At 47.3% G+C, this 19,651-nt stretch overlaps 1 protein-coding gene across 4 annotated transcripts in view; it reads right to left on the reverse strand.

Annotated features, from left to right (window-relative positions):
• Positions 1 to 19,651, reverse strand: part of Slc66a2 (solute carrier family 66 member 2) — a 39,179-nt gene that overhangs the window by 17,557 nt on the left and 1,971 nt on the right. For 2 of the 4 annotated variants that reach the window (XM_041640865.1, XM_041640866.1), the window contains exons 3-4: positions 14,357 to 14,490; positions 3,823 to 3,876 (exon numbers count right to left, since the gene is read on the reverse strand). In XM_041640865.1, coding sequence (XP_041496799.1) covers positions 3,823 to 3,876; positions 14,357 to 14,490 — 188 coding nt within the window. The remainder of the gene's footprint in view (positions 1 to 3,822; positions 3,877 to 14,356; positions 14,491 to 19,651) is intronic. The other 2 variants (XM_041640868.1, XM_041640869.1) reach the window with 1 other exon arrangement.

Below are 19,651 nucleotides of genomic sequence, written 5' to 3' on the forward strand. Positions count from 1 at the left end.
TAGGGATAGGGTAGGAGGCGGAGGACTGCCTCGGCTGCACTGGAAAAATCTGTTTCAAGAAAAAACATCCCCTCCACACACAAAAAGAAGATTAAACAAAACTCTAAGAATACAAGTACACACATGCACGCCTTTCTTGTCTTAACCAGATTACAAAGGAACTGCCGAAAACCAATATGTTATAGTACTATTGGGGATGTTTTAAAATGCCTTCCATCAGAGAGTTTCCAAAACAGCACAGGAGGAAAGCAATGCTTGAGGTGGTAACGCACACCCACAGACAGAAGGGAGGCTGGCCAAAACTTGTAAGGAAGCGAGACAGAGTAACTAACTTCTTCCCTCCCCTCATCTTTGAAAGGAGTAAAATCTATACATAGTAACAATTAGAAGATACATGCTTACATTTGTAACACCCATAAACAAACTGCAAACACAGTCCTCACACCAGCAAAAAACAGAGGGAGGAATTAGGCAGGATTTTCCATTATCTCCTGATGTGGGAGTGTCATATATCAATCTGTTGATTTCATTGGTTAAGTAATAAAGAAACTGCTTGGCTGGCCCTCATAGGTTAAAACATAGGTAGGTGGAGTAAACAGAACAGAATGCTGGGAGAAAGAAACTGAGTCAAGGAGTTGCCATGATTCTCCCACTCCAGGCAGACACAGGTTAAGATCATTCCTGGTAAGCCAGCTAGTGGGCTACAGCAGATTATTAGAAATGGGCTAGTCCAGGTGTGAGAGTTAGCCGAGAAAAGGCTAGATGTAACGGGCCAAGTGGTGTTTAAAAGAATACAGTTTCCGTGTAATTATTTCAGGTAAAGCTAGCCGTGGGGGTGGCCGGGTGCCGGGGATGCAGCCCGCCGCTCCAACTACAACAATCTCCCCACAAAAATGAAGTTAGGACAAATTAAAAGGATTCTGACAAGCAAAAATCTGTATTGTAAGCCTCAGAGAAACTACTGAAAAAAAAAAAAGCTATCTATAGTTAAAAAAAAATTACTAAAGGAATTAAATACCACACTATTAGTCAATTGTCTACAAAAAACTATCTTAAAGTTAAAGAACACTCAAAAGACAGAAATAATGACATAAATTAAAACATTAATTAAACATTAAGCAGGTAATAGGGTAGGAATCATTTTGATTTTTAGTGTGCATTTATCTGTGTGAGTGCGATGCTGTGCACACGAGGGTCAAAGGTCAGCATGTGAGAGCTGGTCCTTTCCCGCTGCCACATCACAGGGGTCCCAGGACACATCGCAGGTCTCCATGCTCATCAGCAGTCACCTAAAGTGAACCTAACCAACTCCCCGGCCCTAGAGTTTTTTTTTTTTTAATTTTGTTTTGAGACAAGCTCTTGCTATCTATGTAGCCCAGGATGCCCTTGAATCTGACATCCACCTACTGTTCAAAGCGTAACCACAGGTGATCCACAGAGGCTAGGCTAATATTAGAGTAAGGCTTAAGCCAGAACTGTGGGGTGGGCCAGCGACTCAGCCAGCTACTTGGGACTTCACAGCCTGCTTGGACTGCAGGGTCAGTTCCGCCTAGGCAACTGAGCGAACCCAGTCTCATGAGAAAAAAGGAGGCCGGGGCGGTAGGTACCTTGGTGGTGGTGCCTACCCTGCATGGGGCCCTAGGTTCAACAGTGAGCAGGAAGGGAGACTTTAAAACAAAACCATGTCATAGGCGACATTTTGCACGGACAGGAAAGGTCAGCCTAGCAGGATGACACACTACATACGGCCCTAACAATTGTCCAAAATCATAAAAGCAACAACTGTGAGAAATGAAAGGGGAGGAACACAACTAACAGACATTGGGAAATTCCAGTGCCAACTTTCAAAATGGATACAGTTGGGCAGACTGAATAACGAGGAAAGACCATAGTATCACTGTGAACCATGACTCAACAGGTACCCTCCTCCCCTCAACAGTGAATCCTCTCTATGCCAACAAAGACCATCTCCCGGAGGGGGAACACCAGAGGAGGGGCCTGGAACGAAGCTTCCCCTCAGAATATCTGAACACATTCTCTACAGTGACAGCAGGCGATCCTAGAAACCAGCAAAGAGATGTGAGGGGTTCACAAACCTGAAGGGTGGGATGCATCTTCAATAGTAAATGGACTGAAGAAAATGAGAAAACACTTTCAGAGAGGAAAAAGTACAACTGATCAAAACACACAGGAGGCCAGTCCACCATCACAGAGTGGCTTTATGGCTGTGAGCACAGATGTTTCAAAGTAGTGGGGAAAAAAAAAAACTAAAATCAGTATCCTCCATGTTAATAAACTGTGGCAAAACCAGGTGGGAAACAAACAACCAAAGTGGGGGAGTCAGAGTGGAATTAAGTAAACTAGATAAAGAAAAACCAATAAAACCAAAAGTTGGTTCCTTGAAAAATCAATAAAATTGACATTCCTATGAGTAATAAAAACAAAGGGTGGAGATGGGATTCAAGTTACCAGAGTCGGGAATAAAAGAAGGACCAGCACCAAATGCTCAGGGCAGATTACAAAAGAGCACCAAGAAAAATGATACGTCCTTGCTGGGCGGTAGTGGTGCACACCTTTAATCCTAGCACTTGGGAGGCAGAGGCAGGCAATCTCTTTTGAGTTCAAGGCCAGCCTGGTCTACACAAGTGAGTTACAGGACAGCCAGAACTACACAGAGAAACCCTGTTTCAAAAGACAGAGAGAGAGAGATAACAGGAAAACTGTACGCCCACAGCTGGAGAAGTCTGTTGAGATGAATCTGAAACCCAGCCATAGTACTAATGAACCATGATGGGTGAAGAAAGCAACAGAAGATCCAGAAGGGCATGGAACAATAGGTGGAGCTGACACTGTTACCAGCCTTACCAGGTACTCGTACGAAAATTGTAAAGAGGAATTAGCCCAATCCTTCACAAACACAAGAACTTACTTCATTATCTAGTATTCAGAATAATTCTAGCCTACATTTAGGATATACTAAAACCAAAGCCATGGCAAGAAAAGGACTCCAGACCAAAAACTTTCCAGGAACAGAGACAAAAGAAATCCTCAGCATAGTATTAACAATGGCATCCAGCAGTTAAGAAGTAACTAGACACCATAATCAAACGCCAGTCACCATAAAAATGAATAAAAGGCAAAACTAGCCATCATCTCCACAGACACAGCACAGTGCTTAGCCAGTGTCGTCCACAACAGCAGAACAAACCCCCTCTGCTTGCAATAACAAGCACTCCCTTCAGCCATTAAAGGCAACTGTGAAAAGACAAAGTGACCCTAAATGAGGAAGGACAGAAGTCGTCAGTGGAACCCAGAGTGGAACACACACATCTTCTCTCATCTCCATCCAGCCGGGGTGATCAGGGAAGGCGGGAAAGGACGCAAACTGCTGTCCCTTCTTGCAGATGACGTGGACCTTTTATGTGGGCAATCTCAAAAAGTCCAGGAACTGGTCCAGAACCAACAGTCCAGGGAAGCTGCAGCACGGATCACTAGAAGCCGGCGTGATCGCTACAGAGCAGCAATGAGCAATTCAAGAGGTACTGGTGATGATAATTCCCTTTGCACACCATCAAAAAGAATTAGCTCGTAATAAACTTAAAAGCTTGCAGTCTTGAATTTTCTGCATCCATTCTTCTTTCCTTTTGGTCCACCCCTCCCTTGAAATCGGCAGGTTCTAAATATTCCAGGCTGAGAGCAGCAGAGCTGTGGGCTTAAGTGTATCATGCGTGAACATGCTTGGTGAAGCAGCTTGTGAGATCAGGTAAGTGCAGAGAGAAGTGTTGACAGAGGGAAAGGAAGTGAGAGTCTTGCAGTACATACCCAGGTAGGGCCGCCTGGGGGGGACTTTGAGTTCTTCATCCTTACTGTCTGTGGCTACATTTAAAAAGAGAGAGAAACAAAACAGAAAGAAAGAAGACAAAAACAGACTGTTTTTAACACTGGGAAGTGGGTGTTCCTGGCAGAGACACATTTCTTTAAAAACAAACAACAACAAAACAACAAAAACACCAAGGCAGAAAAGAGGTTTTTCTTGTTGTGTGTTCAAAAGTTCACCTTCTGAACTGTTCTCCAATCTACCCTCTCTTGATAAGACCCTCAGACGGTGCACGGGAGAACGAGGGAAGGGGACGAGGGGGAAACACCCACCAACATCTAAGCCAGCAAGTTCTCACTTTCTACAGCCAAGGGACATTACTACCTTGGTGTGACAAGCCCCAATTCTCACGTCCCTAGAAGCTCAGGCAGCCTGGGATTGAGAACGGTTAATCTGGGGCTGAAATGCTCTTACAGGCCACGTGGTACAGCTATCTTAGAGCACACAGAGCCACAGGTCCACCGCAAAGGGCAGCCGATTTCACGGTGAATATGGCAGGCATGGTTCAGCGACATCATGACGAAAAAACTCCGCCTGCCTGGGCAGACATCTCACCTGGAACAGGTCACAGTGCGTCAGGATCAATCAATAGTTATGCTTTAACCTCCCTGCTGGTACTGCACCAGGTCAACAGCCCAGAGCCTTCCATTCCAGGGCACCTCGGGCAGCTGGCAGACTCTCGCTTTCTGGGGTTTAACCGGCTGAAACAGAGGTGAGGTCACAGGCTGTGCCCTGTCAGCATGCTGTGGAAGTAAACAACTGGAAGCTGACAGCGGATGACCTCTCCCCAAGGAGGTGGCTACCAAAGAGGAGTAAAAACCTGTCACCAAATCTGCGGTTTTCAGACCACAGGCACCACACAAAGTGGAGCCGTCTGGCACCCAGCTATGAGTCGAGTCAATTTTACTGGTGCCTCTTTTAAAGATCAAGACCCACAAATGCAGAACGAGAGAGCGAACACGCTGGAACAGTCGGGCACAAATGGACAGAGCAAAGGCCCAAGGGTGGCCCAAGACTGAGTCGTGCAGGACATGTGATGCCCCTAGGTACCTGAAGGTTCTCTGGCCTCCTGTTTTCAGAGCCAAGCAAGCTTAGAGTTGAAAACTGCTGAGAAAAGCACGAAGCGCTTGCAGCCATCATGCATCTCTACAGATCTGTTCCATTTGCCACTGGCACTCAGGGTCTGGATCCCCAGAAATGGCTGGATGCCCATCAGGAAGTGTCTTACCCTTGAGTGAGTGAGTGAGTGAGTGAGTGAGTGAGTGAGTGAGTGAGTTTGTGTGTGTGTGTCTGTGTATGTTTGTGTGTGTGTGTGTGTGCGTGTGCGTGCACACACACATCCTTTCCAGTCCTCAGAAGCTATGTGGCCAGTTCTGGTGGCGCAGACCAGTAGGATTTGCTGAAGGAGGCAGAGGCAGGTGGATCCGAGTTCGAGGCCAGTCTGGACTACACTTAAAAAAAAAAAAAAAAAGAAGCTATGTGACTTCCAAGGCCAGTCTGCAACAAAGACACAGCCAGGTTCTTCTTCCACTGCTTCAGTTTTAGGGTGACCCAAAGATAAGGCCTAGGGCTCATGCAGGAGATCTTAAGAGGCAAGTACTCATCTGATGTAGGTGTGCCCCACGTCCCAGACTCAGGAAGGCAGGTCTGCATAGCAGGACCACCTGGATTGGCATGTGCGTGGCAGACTGTGGACAATGGCTGCAGGTGGGATGGATGGAGAGGGATAAAACCAAGGAGAGCCAAGAGCCAAGCGTAGAGCTGGGGTGGGATACAGGCTCAACACAGAAGTTCCTACAGTGACTCCCAGAAGCAGCAGAGAAGCTCTTGCAAAGGCAGTCCTTTCATACAGCACTCCTTAAAAATCTCCCTAGGAATATTTACAGCTCAATGGCTCTGACACACGCAGAGGGGCAGTTACTGTGACCACCAATTTAGAACATTTCATCACAATAAAAAAAGCTTAGCCCATAAATGGACCTTGCCCATCTACCTAGAAAGTCCCAACCTGGAGGGAGCTCTGGGCACTGGAGTTGAGACAGATGCATTTAACTATCTGACTTTGAGGAACAATTTATCAAATAACTACTTAGAGAAATTTAAAATGAAAAATACACTATAAATACAAATTTTAAATTAGAAAACAAACAAAAGTGAGAAACAAAGCCACTCAAATGGACACGCATATCCAGCTGGTGGAGCATCTGGTTAAAGGCATTGCTCATGGTGACTCTGAGGCTCATCTCTGCCAGAACATCAGTGAACCCTGAGTGTATAACACTCCAATCCACCCACTGCTCCAGCAACCACATTGTTGGCATCTTTTTTCTCGCTTATGAAAGCAGCATGGGCTATGGCCCACATCTCAGAATGCTTTGGGTTCCTAAGAAACATGGTTGGGACACAGGTGGTGGAAGAGTGGAGCCCAGTTTGAAGCTGAGCTGGTTTCGCCACAAGGGCTCAGCAGGAAGAATCTGTGCAGTAATGAGGGGCTCCTTCTCCAAAACACACCTCCCACCTCGACCCACTGAAAAAGCCAGATGACAGCCATGGCCTGTGCCAGCGATATCCAATACTAGAGCTCTGCGAAGGCGTGATCCAGCGTAGCCTAGAGCAGAGATGATGCTAGCATCCTGCAGAGATGGAGCAAGGGTCCAAAGACCTTGACCCAGGCATCCCCACCGGCCAGAACGACTGGGCACCAGCAAATATAACAAAAGCAGCCAAATAGAACATACCATGCCACCAATCGGGTTTGAATTCATATCAGCTTGATGGCAAAGGCATCATTGCAGCTTCTCCAAAGTCAGCCACAAAAACTGGAGACCTCCATTTCCTCCACAGTCAACCCTAGCCGCTCAGTGATTGGATGTGGAACCTCTGGCCAGAGGTGCTCTAGCCAACAGAGAAACCAACATTGTGCAGCCCTCAAGGATAAAGGATCCCCTCAGTGCCAACATCCCTGACAACAGTGTGTCCTCAAAACCTAAAAAGACATCTTGGGGCCAGCCAACCTCGGAATCCAGTTACCTTTAAAATTCTTTTCTAGGACAAAAAGGACAGAGAGGCATAAACTGGTATCTGAAGGGTCTACTGAAGGAAGGGTCCACCACAGGGCCTCCTGGAGACCCTCGGAGCCTGCAGCTCTGGTCTGCTGCTGTTGCTGCAGAATGCAGAGATCCACATGGAATTGGAGACCAGCAGATACACCACAGTTAATGGTGGGCAGTGCAGGGAAAGGGGAGTTGGGAAGGGATTCTAGATCAAGAGTAACTAATGTTAAAAAAAAAAAAAGGCAAAGACTCGGCCTAGTGACTGAACAAAAAAAGATAACCAGCCCTCAAGAGTGCTCAGACCCCTCAAGGGGACCACGTAGCCAAGTCAAAACGAACCACCAGAAGCTTCCACAAAAACTGAATGTTTAAGTATATGGAATTGGACACTGGTATTTTGGCATGGGTAGTTTGACTGTTTCCTATACCAGCTTCTAGAGCAGGGGTTCTCAACCCTCCTGACGTGGCAACCCTGTAATACAGTTCCTCATGTTGTGGTGACCCCACACACACATGAAATTATCTCGTTGCTACCTCCTAACTATAATGTTGCTACTGTTATGAATCGCAATGTAATTATCTGTGTGTTCCAATAGTCTCAGGCAGCCCCTATGAAAGGGTTGTCGGATGCCCTCCCCCAAGGGGGTCGTGACCCACAGGTTGAGAAGCCCTGTTCTAGCACTACACTTGAACCATCCACAAATGCAGTGATGTCTGGAGCGTGCCTCAAAACACGCGGGGCTGAGCTGGGATACTGCTTGATGGTAGAGCACCTGTGCAGCGTGTGCGGGTGTGGGTTCAAATGGGGGGGTTACGGTGGGCTCCCACTGTGGGCTGAATCACAAGCTTCCTTCGACTCACTCCCCATTTCATAAATGTTAAAATCCCCACCTGTCAAATCATATAAAAGCCCCACCTATAAATTCCCCATCTAGGCAACTGGAGAAATGGCTCAGAGGTAAAGAACACTGGCTGCTCTTCCAGAGGTCCTGAGTTCAATTCCCAGCAACCACATGGTGGCTCACAACCATCTGTAATAAGATCTGGTGCCCTCTTCTGTACTGTAGGTAGAATACATGTAGGAAGAACCCTGTATACATAAAAATAAAAATCTTAAATAAATAAATAAAATCCCCATCTATCAAATCTTATAAAATCCCCACCTATAAAATCCCCACCTATCAAATCTTATAAAATCCCCATCAATCAAAAACTGAAACTGTGGGCTGGAGAGATGGCTCAGAGGTTAAGAGCATTGACTGCTCTTCCAAAGGTCCTGAGTTCAATTCCCAGCAACCACATGGTGGCTAACAACCATCTATAATGAGATCTGGTGCCCTCTTCTGGTATGCAGGCAGGCATGGAAGGAATGTTGTATACATAATAAATAAATAAATATTAAAAAAAAAAAAAAACTGAAACTGGCCGGGCGGTGGTGGCGCACGCCTTTAATCCCAGCACTCGGGAGGCAGAGGCAGGTGGATCTCTGTGAGTTCGAGGCCAGCCTGGTCTACAAGAGCTAGTGCCAGGACAGGCTCCAAAGCTACAGAGAAACCCTGTCTCGAAAAACTAAAAAAAAAAAAAAAAAAAAAAAAAAAAACAAAAAACAAAACCTGAAACTGGAAACCTACAGGACAGGCCCACTCTCCACGGGCTCCAGAGGCACAGAGCACCTGCCTGGCAGGAAGAGACATCACGCTGTCCCATGGGGCCACCCTTGTCCCTGCCTCCCCAGATTTGATATTTAGAGGCCCTCATTCTAAGTGAGCAGAGGGAGGCTGGAAAAGAGTCTCAATGGAATGCGTGGCATTTTTAAGTTGGGTTCTAGTTTTGGAAATTACCCAGATTTTGTGATAAGCCACTGGCTGTAAAAGAAAAAACTTGGAAAAGGTATGAAAAGGTTTACAATAGCCACGGGGACCCATTTTCCTCTGTTTTCCTCTGCTGTCCTCAAAGTCTACTGAGAGCCTCCACTCCGCGTGTTCTGTACAGCAAAACAATGATACATCATGTATTTGATGTTTTAGATTGCTCTCTTTCCTTTTTGTTTTTCCTTTTTTTTAATTTTTTGATAAAGGAGTCTCACGGTGTAGCTCGTTTGGCTTGCAATTTGCTGGAGTCTCACAGGTTAGCCCTGTTTGGCTTGCTTGTTGACCTTGAACTCAGAGATTGACCTGAGTTAGCCTCCCCGGGCTAGGATTAAAGGCATGAGCCTTCATGCCCAGCTGCTTTTATTTTTATTGTTTTGTTTTTAATCTTAACTGGCAAATTGAATTAATGACCTTCAAAATAAAAGGTCTATAATACTGAGGCACCTGGAAAGCTTTTAAGCTTTTTTTAAGGAGAACATCAGGTTACAGCATTGCCTTCCAAGAAAGGCATGGGTGAAGACATTTTTAAATAGCTGTAACTCAATGTTCTCATCAATCAATCAATCATCAGTTGATAGAAGCTTAAAATTTTCCCAATTGTCATAATATTACAGAGACTTTTAATCCTGAAGGCAGAGGCAAGAGGATCTCTCTGAGTTCAAAGTCAGCCTAGTCGACATACTGAGTTTCAGAGCAGCCAGGACTACACAGAGAGACCCTGTCTCAACACACAAATGTCTTTATGGGGTGGGGAGATGGCTCCGTGGGTACAGCACTTGCTGTGCAAGCATGAGGGTCTGAATTCTGTCCTCTACAACACACACAGAAAGCTGCTATGGCTACGCCAGTCTAGCTGGAAAATGCTGAGTTCTAGGTTCAGTGGGAGACCCTGCCTTAAGGGAATAAGGCAGAGTGCAATAGAGATCACCTGTCCTAGCTAGTGTGTCAATTTGACACAAGCCAGAGTCATCTGAAAGAAGGGAACGTCCATTGAGAAAATGCCTCCATAAGATCTAGCTGTACGGCATTTTCTTAACTATGGGGGAGGACCCGGCCCATGGTAGGCTGTTCTATCCCTGGACTGGTGGTCCTGGGTTCCAGAAGAAAGCAGACTGAATAAAGCTATGAGGAACAAGCCAATAAGCAGCACCCCTCCATGGCTTCTGCATCAGCTACTGTCTCCAGGATTCTGCTCTCTTTGAGTTCCTGTCCTGATTTCCCTTGATGGTGAACTGTGATGTGGAAATGTAAGCCAAATAAACCCTTTGCTCTCCAACTTACTTTTTGGGCATTGTGGTGGTTTGAATAAAACGGCCCCCATAGGCCCATAGGAAGCAGCATTATTAGGAGGTGTGGCCTTGTTGGAGTGGGTGTGGCCTTGTTGGGGTGGGTGTGGCCTTGTTGGAATGGGTGTGGCCTTGTTGGAGAAAGTGCATCACTGTGGAGGCGGCTTTTAGGTCTCATGAGCTCAAGCTGTACCCAGTGAGGCGCATTTGGTCTTCTTTTCTACTGCTTGCAGATCAAGATGTAGAACTCTCAGGTCCTCCTCCAGCCCCGTGCCTGCCTGCATGCTGCCATGTCCCTTCATGATGATAATGAACTAAACAAACCTCTGAAACTATAAGCCAGTCCCCATGAAATGTTTTCCCTTATAAGAGATGCCAAGGTGATGTCGTCTTCCCAGCAATAGAAACCCTAACTCAGACAGTCTTAGTGTTTCATCACAGCAATAGCAACCCTATGACAACACCCAGAGCCCTCCTCTGACCTCTGTATGGTGTGCACCTGCAGCATGCGTGCACACGTACACACAGCACAAACAAGTCTATACCAATTGGTTTTTAACATTTATGTATCTGCGTATATGTGTGTGCACATGCATGGCATGGCATACATATGGAATTCAGAGAAAAACATACAGAGGTCATTTCTCTCCTTCTACCATGTAGGTCCCAAGGACCAGACTTGGGCAGTCAGACTGTTGACAAGCGCCTTCTTACCAGCCCTTCGTTAGTTGTTTTCACAGCCAGTTTGCCTGAACTGGGCCTCATGAGGCCCACAGGGCTCCACGCCCTATTTATGCTTGGGATGGTGCTCAGCGGCTCGTTAGGAGGCACCGGCCTTCTGTGTAAAGTCAGCTGCTGGTGTAAAGAGAGGTACCTCCTGCAGGGCCTCGGCAGCTGCAGGACTGAGACGCTATGGGCTGGCACCAGAGTGCACGTCTGAGTTTCTTCATGCACCACCCTCCTCCTCCTAGAGATGGCAGGAAATGGACCCCCCCCCCCACAGTTCATGAGAACTACACTCAGGAATACACGATGCCCAGTGACCTAAGCAAAGCAGACACGAGCCCTGTAAATATGAATTGGACTCAAAACATGAAGTGCTAAAGATATAAACATCAAGAATTCTCTGGCTGAGTGTGGTGGCGCAGGCCTTTAGTTCCAGCACTCGGGAGACAGAGGCAGGAGAATCTCTGTGAGTTTGAGGCCAGCCTGGTCTATATGGAAAAGTCCTAGGATAGCTAAGAACCTATCTCCAAAAAAAAAAATAATAATAACAGCAAAAATATAATTCTCAGACAAGCTCCACTGTCCTCTGCAGAGGTTGAGAGGTCTGAGGGCTAGTGACCCTCAAATTCATGAGGTGGGTCCTGCTCTAGTACTTCAAATTAGACTACAAAGGAGACCCAGAATAATGTTCTTCCTCATAATCACCAATATTAATCACATCCACAAAGGCCCTTCCTAAATTAGGGGAACATCCTTGGGGTCAATATTATGCCCATAATGGGTCCCTGAAAAAATTCATATTTCAGGCCTAGCCCTGAAAACTGTGGTCTACTATTTTAATTCAATCCTAGTTATCAAAATGCAAATATTGCCTTATACACACATAGAACAGCACACAAGAGGCCAACTGGGACTCCACTGCCCACACACTTTTGTCTAGATCATGCTGTGGTATGACACTCCCAACCCTGGTATGTTCTTAGAGCTCCCTGCACTCACCACAGTCACCCAAGGTGAAGGGACAAGTAGAATGTGGTTCTGAGTAAACAAAAGCCACGCTCTACACCTGCTGCACTGCATACGGTGCAAGCCTTCTGTAGCTATCATCTGACATGGGTCACAATCAGAGCCAAACCACATGGCAATCGAAGCCACAAACCTGTTTTTGTATTTGCAGCCCAGAAGCAGTACAAACATACAGCAAGTCTCTAGCATCCTGGGTACAACTTAGCGCATGTGTAAGCATGGCTAGGGACCCACCTCAGGAAGCTTGTTTTTTCACAGGCCCTTTTTAAAGGCAGACCAATCTGGTGTTCAGGTAGGCAGATCTAATAGTTAAAAGTAGACAAGTTGCCTCTGTTCTCTGGATGGTCAAAAAGAGGCACAAATTTAAAAGTGAATCATAATTGGAGGTGTAAGGGAACAGTGTGATCCAGTGGCACACAACTAGGATCCCAGCGATGGTGAGGTGGAGGCAGAAGTATCAAGATGGCATCTGTTTCAAGTGGACGCTGAGGCTCGGAGGGGCTCAGATCTAGCTATATGGAAGCTTGGGGAACAGAGAAGTAGGGCAGGCAGGTCATGCTTCTAGGAAGCAAGCCGGAGTACCACGTCGAGCCACGAAGCCTCAGCTCCTACATGATATCCTGTTTCCTCTCGAGATAGAATTCTTAATACAATCAGCACCAGCACTGGTGTCGTGCTAACAAAAATCACATCAGGAGGATGGGAAATAGATACTCCGGGGAGATAAAGGGTGCTCTCAATGGGAAGAACTGATGAGAACACAGCAGAAGATGGACATGAGCTATCAACCTTATAGGCTTCTCCCACAAAACCAAGTGTGGCCACTTTCTACAAAGACAGAGATGGCATCAACTGTTTTACTAAAACCAGGTGGGAACAGAAACACAGAAGGATCCTGTTAATGGGGAAAAATAATGACCAGAAATAAAAATAAAGAGGCCCAACGTTGGGCGCCATTACGTCGGGGTCCAGTGCTAGCCCCAACATAAACTATCTCTCTGGACCAGTGTGGAGGCGCGGGAATAAAGACACAACTCACATGGCTTTATCGGGAGGGAGATTCTCAGTGATCCCTCATGGAATCCTGAGTGCACATCCTGAAAATTCCTCTTGTTTATTCTCCAAACAGCCTTTATACCAAAAAAAAAAAAAAAAAAAAAAAACCTCAAACTGAGGGGGAAATTCATTAGCATTCTGTTTCCTAGGTAATCAGGTGAATGGCTTTAGTCTTGTCTACACCTTTGACCACACCTTTCTATGCCCATTTTGTCAAGTCTTCCTCTCTTCCTGCTCTGTCTGCTAGCTCTGTCACATAGGCCTGAACTGGCATCTCTACTCAGGCATCCTCCAAATTACAAAAGAGAGCACAACAACATCTGACCCTTTGTTGGGGTAGCAACAGCCTGTCTGGAAGGCCACCTCGGGTGTGAACTATGGTTTGAGAGCCTGTCTGCCATACCATATAGAAATATGGGCCTATACCACAGCAGCTCCCAAACTAAACACTGAACCAAATATTTCTATAAGCAAGATTAACATACTCTCTTTCAGACAAGAGAGAGCTATGCTAGCTCGCTAGTAGAAAGATAAAGGAAGGCTTTTGCTGGGTATGGTGGTATGTGCCTATAATCCTAGCACTGAGACAGGAGGATTGAGAGTTTAAGACCAGAAAGGAGGAGGTAGAGGAGAATTAGAACTAGAAAGAAGGGGCTGGAGAGACGGCTCAACGGTTAAGAGCACTGACTGCTCTTTCAGAGGCGGCGGGTTCAATTCCCAGCACCCACATGGCAGTTAACACTTGTCTATAACTACAAGATCTCTGACACCGTCACACATACATGCAGGCAAAACACCAACACAAATAAAGTAAATAGAATTAGAATAGGAGGCAGGATTTTAAGTCTTCTTGTGAAGCCAGCCAGCCTATGTTGACTACAGAGTGCCAGATCAGAGCTTTTGGGAAGGAAAGAACAAAAACAGTGAGTATTTTGTGTTTTCTTAGCTGCCCAACGTCAAGGAGTGTCGTGTGCTTAGCAGGTCCTCAGACCACAGAACGCACAGACCCTGGGTGTGTTCTACCTTCAGTGGGTGCCTGTGCGTGTGAGGCAAGGCTAAAGGCATACTGATGGGGCTTCCTTCACCGGGCAGCTGCACACAGACATGACTCTGCCTTCTCTAGTTCCTCTGTGACAGCACGCAGTCAGGATGTGAACACAAGCGCCGGAAGAGGAGTTAAAACCTCACGCGATTCCAAGAAAGTCTTATCTTAATTGTTTCAAACTGTGAAATGTTTACAGTATGGAAAAATACTACTATCAATTACAGCCAATTGCCATTTAGGAGAATAAAAGCTACCTAGATAATGCTGAATTGTCTTTTCTCTTTCTCTCTTTTTCTTTTTTTCTCTTTCTTCCTTTCTTTTCTCTCTCTCTCTCTCTCTCTTTTTCTTTTTGCTTCACAAGAGCTAAGTTTTGTCTGCTGCCTAAGCAAGACTTTCTAGGAGATGCTACCACCTACCTGCAAAGGAACGGCGTTTAATGTTCAGCTCGTTGGCCACCCGGACCTCGGTGCAGAGCTTCAGCATCAGCAGCATGGTGAGGATCATCACTATGCTCTGCCACAGCAGCGGGGACTCAAAGTGCCTTCCAAACCTGGGGAGGGAGAGAGCACGCCCGCATCAGGAGGGAAGATGGCACTGGCCCTGCAGGCACTTCCACAGCCCTTTCTCCGCCAGAACCTGAGCTGCACACTGGAAAGGAGGGCAGCGAGAGTCTGTGCATACCACAGCCCTAGCACCAGCTGCCTCCCCTTCCAGGGTCTATATGGAACTGGCTAGAAAGGGGAAGGGCCAAGGGACCCGGGCCAGACTCAGCAGGAGACCTGGAACATCATCCCCAAATGAGGCTTTTCCAAAGCCACATCTCCCCTTCATGGACTCTGTGACTTAGTCTCAGACACCCACCCAGGGCCACAGATTGGTGTGAGGGGACCCTACATACCTACCCTCCTGTCAAAATCTAATCTTAACCAGACAAGACTCTATTTTCAGACCGCAGTAGCTCTGCTTCCTGCCTGGAGAGGAAACGTCTGTGAAGACATGTAGCCTCGTCCAATTTCCACATACATCCTCCACTAAGAAGAGAAGGCAGTCAGGGGTACCCCACCAAAGGTCCTTCCTCCACCCCAGGGCCACCTTCCCTCCCTAGTTACCCCTCACCCAGCCACTCTGTGGCTTCCACTAGGGTTGAATAGTTTACAGACTGGGCCATCAGCTTTGGAGGGCAGAACTGCCACTCAGCAACCATCAAGGTCTGGGGATCACACCCTTGGCAGAGCAGAATTCCACCAGGCTGTGATGCAGAGACAAGCCCCAACAGGTCATCTCCAAAGGCAGGTCCCAACCCAGTCTTAACCCCACCGCAGTAAAGCACAAACACAGGCTAGCATTGGCCTCGGAGTTTGCTTGGCTAGAAAGTGATTTCCAAGACCTTAATTGGTGGTTAGTGCATGCAATTTAAGAGATTCTACACAGAAGCCCAACAATTCCATCTCCTCCTGAAAACTGAGAGACCTAGCAACAGTGCCAGCCTTTCTCTTCCCCGTCCTGCCCCTCATGACACTGGTCTCCTGGGACAGGAGGGACCTCCAGACCTTGTTAAGGCAGCTCCTGACCCCATACAGGAGGGACACGGGAAAATGGTCCTTTGGATTCACAGCTAGCGCCAAGCCTGCTCAGGGACACAGCCTATCACATCATCCATGCGGCTTCTACGATGCCAGGAGCTTGCTAAAAATTAATCCACAAACGAAAAACCAAACCGGGTGAATGGTACACTCCGATAAACACACACTTGGGAGACCAAAGCCAGAGGACCATAAGGTCGTGGCTAGCTTGGACTATGAAGTAAGTTCCAGCCAAGTCTGGCAATAAATTAATAATTTATACAATAAAAGCATCTCACAAAACTCTGCGGTGACAGCAATTGGAGGCAGGGAGACAACCTTGCCTGTATCTCAAAGACTCTGTGGCCAGGAATGTGCATTCCGTGAGGAAAAGCTGTCCCATCGTGCATGGCACACAAGTCCTTTAACTGACCCGAAAGCTACCTTCAGTTCCTGAAAGTTGTGCCTACAAGCAGTTCGGTCAGAGAGAATCCTAGCCAGCTTGAGGGCCTTCCAAGAGCTCTGGACTTCCTGTAAACATCTCCCCACGGGGTGTGCTACAGCCCAGGGAAGCAGAGTCAGCAGTAAGGTTTTCCACGAGGGAGGGTATGCTGTAGGGAGGCTTCCCTCGGCAATGGGGCATGTCTCAGTTTCCTGTGGGGTAGCAAGCCAAGACTCTATCTTCCGAGTCCAGGACAGGTTCTCTTTGCAGGCCTCAAGGCCCAAATGTCCCCTGGGAGTTCAGAAGCCCCACAGACTAAGCAGCTGCCTGAGGTCAGGAGAGCTTAGGGAACTGGCAGGAAGACAAAGAAAAGGGACAACCTGGGTACAGAGTGGAAACGGAGCTGGCCCAGGCAGACGAGCTCTGTTCTTAGGTATATTCCAGGGTCCTGTGGTTCTGGCACTGTCCCCAGATCTCTGCGTTTATGACCACCATCTCAGAGCCTTGGTATCTTCACTTGAAAACTGTGAACCATAACCTCAGAGTTACTGGGAGACAGAACCAAGCCTTAGTCGCTCTAGGAAGTATTCTTCCTCACTGGCTATCTAGCTGGCAATTTGCTCACAAAGATGGTTACATGGGGAGACAACATGGGAAGGTGTCACTTCAGGGCCACAAGAGGCTGAAGGCACCTGCTAGTAGAAAAACTCCAGAGCAAAAGGTCAAGGTTTAAGCTACCACGCGCCACATCAAAGTCAATTCCAATGAGCTTGGTGGTCACAGGAAGCGAGGGCACCACTTAACAGGGTGCCAGCAAGCAGAGCTGAGGATCTGACTGGCCTTATTAATGGGAAGGCAGTTGAAACAGGGCACAAACTCTCAAAAGGCACAACTCTGAAAGGCATAAGGAACAAAATAAATAGGAAAATTTTAACATCATCGATTTTCAAAGATATAGAAAGGTGCCATTTCTTACCAAACTAATGCCAACCGTCTCCTCCTGAGGGTATCTAAGAACGCTGCTCCCCTCCTGCTAACACACCTGCGGGCAAGGGGTGATTGCCATCACATAGCTTGGGATGGTGAGTTCAACCACTCTCAGAGAGAGGAAAGCTGGTACTTATCATGGGGAGGCATGTGCTGGAGCCAGGGGGCACAAGGTTGGAGAAATCCAGTAACTGGTTCTATAGACAACTTCTCCAAGCCCCAAAGTAACAGAAAAACTCCTACGGAGGAGATTAGATATCTCTACAGCTACTCCCTGCATATCAAAGGAAACTTATCACCTTAGTAGCAGAATGTTACCGCCTCTCAGTTTCAGGCTCACAGCCAGGACCTGCTGCCAGCAGTGGTGGGGACTCAGCACCACCATGCTCAGATCTACCAGGTTGTGTGGCGAACTTTGCTCAAGAGGAACCTGGGCACCAGTCTTGCAGCCCCATCTGGCCCTTCTCTGCTTCTGTTCCCTATCTTGGTCTGCAAACTTGACATAAACGGATCACTTGGCCCCAGCATCTAACATCAAAAGTGCAAAATCCTAGAACTCCCGTTTCCTGGAGAACAGTCTGCGAAAGGTGAGTTCCATAACATGACGAAGACTCTAAGAAATAAAGGCTTGAGAGTTTCACAAGTTCCAGAGATCCTGGGTTCTCACAGTTAACTCAGTCTGAAGGACTGCCCAACCTAAACAAACACAAACCAAAAAACCATGCAGCCATCCTCCAGTGTGTTCTGAGGGAACGGCTGAAGGGGCTGGAGAGATGGCTCAGTGGTTAAGAAAATTGCCTGCTCTTCCAAAGGTCCTGAGTTCAATTCCCAGCAACCACATGATGGCTCACAACCATCTGTAATGAGGTCTGGTGCCCTCTTCTGGCCTTCAGGCATACACACAGAATATTGTATACATAATAAATAAATAAAAAGAAAACGGCTGAAGGTTCTAATTCTTTCATAGTTTGGAGGGCTCCAAACTCATCTGGAGTCTGCCTCCACTGGGGGGAGGGGCTGTGTAGACAGGGAAGGGGTGCATGTTCCAGTAGTGCTCCCACTGAAGCATAGACACTGCAGCCTTTGGCTGTGTGACATCTGAGAGGATGCTGAGCTGCGAAACCTTCAGAGGGGCCCCAAGACTGGGGCTACAGAAAGCTCTATGGAAAAGCACAGGAGAATCCCCCACACCACCTCAAAGCATCAGTGTGGCTACAGAAGAGCAGCAGTGCCCCAGACACTGACCAGACTTCTGGCTTTCATCCTGTGAGCGCCTGGAAAGATACTTCCCAGGTGGAAACAGTCAGGAGGGCCAGGACCCTCAGCACCTCCCTTCCTCACAGTCCTCTAGAATGTTCTGGGAAACTGAGGCCCTGAACACAGGGCCCACAGGAGCCCTGCGTGGCCCAAGACATCCTGGGATACAGATTCTACTAAAGAGGTCATGTGTGGACAAGGGTTGGCCCCGACAGAAGGCAACTGAACACCCATGATGAAAAGTATTTGAGGTCTTCCCAGAGACCCCAGCACAAAGGCAGGGAGACCAGTCCCAGTGTCCTTCTCCACTATGGCACACAAGGAAAATGGCCTCACTCCTGATGGCCCCAAAGCAGGTCAGTAGTCAAATCTCAGGCAGTAGTTGGAGAAAATTTGTTCCTCAAGCCAAAAAGTGAATGTCCTGTCCCTATGTAAGCTAGACTACACTGGGCAGCCTGCCTGAAAGCAAGGCTCCACCCTGCGCACACAGAACCACCAAGAAGAGTCTGCCCACGGTTACACCAAAGGATCTGCTTCCATTCAACCTTAGATTTAATTAGGGCTACTTCCTTCATTGCAGGCAGTCACGGAGGCAGCCAAGCTGGGGACCTCTACCCTCCTCTCAGGGGAAAGCAAGAAGAAGAAATCTTTGAAATGCAATTCCCCAGCTTTTTAAAAAAATGAAAGTGAGAACTCAATGACCCTTTCCTTGGAAGTCACCTGGCCCAAAAAACAAACAGCAAGGTGACCCCAGTGACCAACTCACTCCACTTCTATCAGCTCACTAGCTCACTATGACTCACAGACCCAGGCCAAGAACCCACTCTTGGGACACAGGGGGCCCGGCGCTGGGACAGAATGCAGAAGTGCAGAGCGAACTCTCTACTCATAAAATGCAGGGTGGACGCCTTTGGCAAAGCTCACTAAACTATACAAAGTGGGCGTGTTTTTATTTAATGTAGAGTTATTACATTTATTCCTGCATGTGTGGAGGTCAGAGGACAACTAACAGGAAGTAGCTGATTCTCTCCTTCCACAATGTGGAGGAGACTGAACTCAGGACTGGCAGCAAGTTCCTTCACTCGGAGCCATCTTCCTGACCTAATGTAATTGGTTTTAACTGATTTTAATACTAGTTAGTAAAACCTCAGGTCATTTCCAACAGTACACAGAAAGGTCAAATGCAAAGAACTTTGCCACTAACTCTCTGGATCCCTTCTCTCCATCCCCCTTCTCCCTGGCTCCCTTCTCCCTAGTTCCCTTCTCTCCATCCCCCTTCTCCCTGGCTCCCTTCTCCCTGTCCCCCTTCTCTCTGTTCCCCCCTTCTCCCTGGATCCCTTCTCCCTAGCTCTCTTCTCCCCGGATCTCTTTAGGCAACTGCCTTCATGAGAAATGCAAAGCCTTCCTATGTATACAGAGGATTTGGAATAATAGACCAGAAGGAAAACTACAGATATGTAGCA

The sequence above is a fragment of the Microtus oregoni genome, unplaced genomic scaffold (assembly GCF_018167655.1).
Source record: "Microtus oregoni isolate MIOR12 unplaced genomic scaffold, Mior012 000065F_ref0000479, whole genome shotgun sequence".
Classification (NCBI taxonomy): domain Eukaryota; kingdom Metazoa; phylum Chordata; class Mammalia; order Rodentia; family Cricetidae; genus Microtus; species Microtus oregoni.